Here is a 4,402-nt window from a genome sequence, read left to right on the forward strand (position 1 = left end):
GTCTGGCTCTGTTGCCTAGGCTGGAGTGCAATGGCGTGATCTTGGTTCACTGCAGCCTTGACCTCCTGGACTCAAGTGATCCTCCTGCCTCAGCCTCTCAAGTAGCTGGGACTACAGGCATGCCCCACCACACTGGCTAATTTTTTAAATTTTCTGTAGAGATAGGGTTTTGCCATGTTGCCTAGGTTGGTCTTGAACGTCTGGGCTCAAGCGATCTGCCACCTTGGCCTCCAAAGTGTTGGGATTATGGGCATGAGCCACTGTGCCTGGCCAATGTTATTGTATTTTTTTAAGAATTATAAAGTGAGGCATAAGTACAAAGTACAGTTATAATTCAGGGTGGTCTTAATTACATAAATATATGATAGGTATTAAGTTTGTAAACTCAGGAGCAAGGTATAGGATTATAATCATGTTGAAGGAGTCTTAAATTTTTGCATCTTAATACAGAGAGAATTAAGTTCCAAAACTTGCATGGAAGATGACATTAAATTTTTTAATTTCATAATAATGATACGGCGTATTTCCGGTATACAAAGGGTACTCCAGATTAAGAGGATTTGAATGAGGCATTCTTGCTATACCAGCTAGATTGAAAAGTAAAACTCTCTTTAACCTTTTTTTCTCTTTGTTAGTCTTCTGTTTTATGGAAATAATGGACTTTAAAAAAATGTGCTTATGTGTGGAGTTTCTTCTAAAAGAATGTCCCCGTGCCTTTATGGGGGAAGATGACTGTATGTTTAGTATACGGGAAGCAAGGTCCAGGATTAATGTGTTGCCTCACTGACTCTGGCCACTTTTGCACATTTGTCACCGTCAGGGACACCACTCCCTTTCTCCTTCTGCCGCAGTTCCGTTCCTAGAGCCCCTTGAGATAATGTGTATGTGTAAGTCTATTTGATATTATTTATATATATATTATTATGATTATTTTGAGATAGAGTCTTGTTCTGTCGCCCAGGCTGGAGTGCAATGGCATAATCATGGCTCACTGCAGCCTTGACTTTCCAGGCTCAGGTGATCCTCCCACCTCAGTATCTTGAATAGCTGGGATCACAGGCACACGTCACCAAGACTGGCTAAGTTTTTGTATTTTTTGTAGCGATGAGTTTCACCATGTTACTTAGGCTGGTCTAGAGCTCCTAGAAGGATCAGGTGATCCTCCCACCTTAGCTTCCCAAAGTGGTGGAATTACAAGCATGAGCCCCTGCACCCAGCTGATATTATCTTTTTTTTTTTTTGAGACAGTGGTGGGTCACTCTGTTGCCCAGGCTGGAGTGCAGTAGCGCGATCTTGGTTCACTGCAACCTTGGCCTCCTGGGTTCAAGCGATTCTCAGGCCTCAGCCTCCTGAGTAGCTGGAATGACAGGTGCCCACCACCATTCTTGGCTAAGTTTTGTATTTTTGGTAGAGACGGGGTTTTGTCACTGGCCTCAAACTCCAGGCTGGTCTCAAACTCCTAGCCTCAAGTGATCTGCCCGCCTCAGCCTCCCAAAGTGCTGGGATTATAGGTGTAAGCCACCTCACCCTGCCCAACATTACATTTTTTGCCTAGATTTCTGATGGAATCTGCACTGTAGCAAGAAAAAAAATTTTAATATTCTAAGAAATAGTTATTTTTTCTGGAACTTGGAAAATGAATTTTTTGCCATATTTCTTTTGATGAATGTGTTTTCTTCTGATAATGTCATTTCACCTCCAGCAATCTGCAGATATTTTGCTGAAGTTTCTCTCTCCCCTTTTCTTCAGATGGCAGCCACCATAATGATACTATATGTGTCCAAGCTAAATAAAATAATTCACTTCCCTGATTTTGATAAGAAAATTCCTGTAAAGGTATGTAATAAAAAGTATATACAGCTGTGATAGAAGATGGGAAAATACACATTGATTTTAGAGTACAGGTCCATTTCTATACACACTGTACTTCCTCCCTGCACTTGATAGAAACTTCTTTTTTTGTTTGAGGTGGACTCTCGTTCTGTTGCCCAGGCTGTAGTACAATGGTGCTATCTCTGCTCACTGCAACCTCTGCCTCCTGGGTTCAAGTGATTCTCCTGTCTCAGCCTCATGATTAGCTGGGATTACAAGCACCTGCCACCACACCAGGCTAATTTTTTTTTTTTTTTTGTGGCGGAGTCTCACTCTGTCACCAGGCTGAAGTGCAGTGCATCTTGGCTCATTGCAACCTCTGACTCCCGAGTTCAAGCGATTTTCCGGCCTCAGCCTGTAGTAGCTGGGACTACAGGCATGCACCACTATGCCCAGCTAATTTTTGTGTTTTTAGTAGAGATGGGATTCACCATGTTGGTCAGGCTGGTCTCGAACTCCTGACCTCAAGTGATCCACCCACCTTGGCCTCCCAAAGTGCTGGGATTACAGGTGTGAGCTACCGCTCCTGGCCAAGAAAATTCTTTTTTTTTTTTTTTTTCCTGGGACGGAGTTTCGCTCTTGTTACCCAGGCTGGAGTGCAATGACGCAATCTCGGCTCACTGCAACCTCCACCTCCCGGGTTCAGGCAATTCTCCTGCCTCAGCCTCCTGAGTAGCTGGGATTACAGGCACGCGCCACCATGCCCAGCTAATTTTTTATATATTTAGAAGAGACGCGGGGTTTCACCATGTTGACCAGGATGGTCTCGATCTCTTGACCTCGTGATCCACCCGCCTCGGCCTCCCAAAGTGCTGGGATTACAGGCTTGAGCCACCGCGCCCGGCCCTGAAAATTCTTAATAAAGATTGTATATCATTCAGTTGTTCATGTATGTGGTGGAATAGTAGTAAAAGTATATGCTTAACAACGTACATCAAATGAATGAATACTCTGACTGTGTGTCTTCTCAAGTGAGAGAGCTCTAAATTAAGGGTTGGCAAACTTTTTTGGTAAAGTGTCACGTCATCTCTTGTAATCATTCACCTCTGCCGCTATACTATGAAAGTAGCCCTAGATGACATTTAAATGGATTGATGTTCATGTGTTCTAGTAAAACTTTACTAACATAAACAAGAGCTGGGCTGGATTTGGGCCCTAATTTACTGATTTCTGTTTTCAGTGTTCATTTTTAGCCTGGATTGACAAAAGCTCTGAGTGGAATGAAGAATGCAATTTGATATACATAGAAATACGGAGTTTTTTCCATCATGGAACTAGAAACAAAATCTGCCATTCCTTCCTGGACTGTGGAATGGAACTAATATTATTTGTTGAACAGTTCCTGAGTTCCAGACATTAGGGCAGGCATTTGGTTCTTGGACCAGTCCCATGCAACAGGTGGGATTAAATGGATTATGACAGTATTTGGATTTAAATTAGACTGTCAGTTTCCTGAGGGTGAGGACCCCGTGTGGCTGGTTTGCTGCTGTTTCTCTAATGCTTGGAAAAATGTCAGCATCTAGCGGTGGATTATTTATCAGACAGACTAAAGAAGCACATGCTTACAGCATCCGTAATCAGGGGAGCCCTGTGCGGTGGCTCATGCCTATAATCCCAGCAATTCGGGAGGCAAAGGCAGGAGGGTCACCTGAGGCCAGGAGTTGGAGATCAGTGTGGGCAGCGTAGTGAGATGTTGTTTCAAAAAAAAAAAAAAAAAATTAGGGACATCCAGAAAAAGAGAAATAAAAGGTTGAAGTATATGAAGGCTGTCAACCTAATCATCATGAGAAAAAACAGAAAATTGCTGGGCTTGATTACTCTTATTTATGGCATATTATAATTTTAAAATGGTAAAATCTGATCTATACATAGAGAAAAAGGCATCCTATTTGAATGTGTAGTTGAATGAATAATTAACCTTGTAAAACATTACTTAGGTCATGAAATGGGATCACAAAGTCTTCCTTACCCACTATCCTAACTTTTCTAACAATAATTTTCTTGCTTTCTTTGTAATTTTTCTAAATCTAGATGCATCCCTAAATTCTTACCTGCTTTTTGACTTGAGATAAAGGGAATATACTCTATCTTATTTTGTATCTTGCTTCTTTCACTTACTATTATGATAGTGAAATTCATTTGTGTTATGTGTGACTGTATTCTTTTCATGTATGAATATACCACAATTTACTTATCTGTTCTATTGTTGATGGTAATTTGGATGTTTCCAGTTTGGGGGCTAGAAAAATAAGAAGTACCATTCTGATCATGCTTATAGTTGGACCCTGGTGTACATGTGTTACCCGGGGCTGCCATAACAAAATACCCCAAGCCAGGTGGCTTCAGCAACAGAAACGGGTCTCCTCACAGTTCTAGAGGCTGGAGTCCGGGACCAAGGTGCTGGCAGGGTTGACTTCTGGTGAGGCTTTGCTTCCTGGCTTGCAAATGGCCACCTTCTCACTGTGTCCTCAATGGCCCTTCCTCTGTGTGTGCACTCCTGGTATCTCTTCCACTTCTTTTTTTTTTTTTT

At 42.1% G+C, this 4,402-nt stretch overlaps 1 protein-coding gene across 9 annotated transcripts in view; it reads left to right on the forward strand.

Moving 5' to 3' along the window:
* SLC35D2 (solute carrier family 35 member D2) overlaps positions 1-4,402 on the forward strand; it is a 69,116-nt gene that overhangs the window by 15,577 nt on the left and 49,137 nt on the right. For 6 of the 9 annotated variants that reach the window (XM_017547185.2, XM_017547186.2, XM_017547188.1 and 3 more), the window contains one exon: positions 1,750-1,836. The exons of 2 other annotated variants lie outside the window; for them this stretch is intronic. In XM_017547185.2, coding sequence (XP_017402674.1) covers positions 1,750-1,836 — 87 coding nt within the window. Of the gene's footprint in view, positions 1-820; positions 888-1,749; positions 1,837-4,402 lie in introns of all 9 variants that reach the window. One more of the 9 variants, XM_037745242.1, reaches the window with a different exon arrangement.

The sequence above is a fragment of the Cebus imitator genome, unplaced genomic scaffold (assembly GCF_001604975.1).
Source record: "Cebus imitator isolate Cc_AM_T3 unplaced genomic scaffold, Cebus_imitator-1.0 Scaffold196, whole genome shotgun sequence".
In the NCBI taxonomy this organism is placed as follows: domain Eukaryota; kingdom Metazoa; phylum Chordata; class Mammalia; order Primates; family Cebidae; genus Cebus; species Cebus imitator.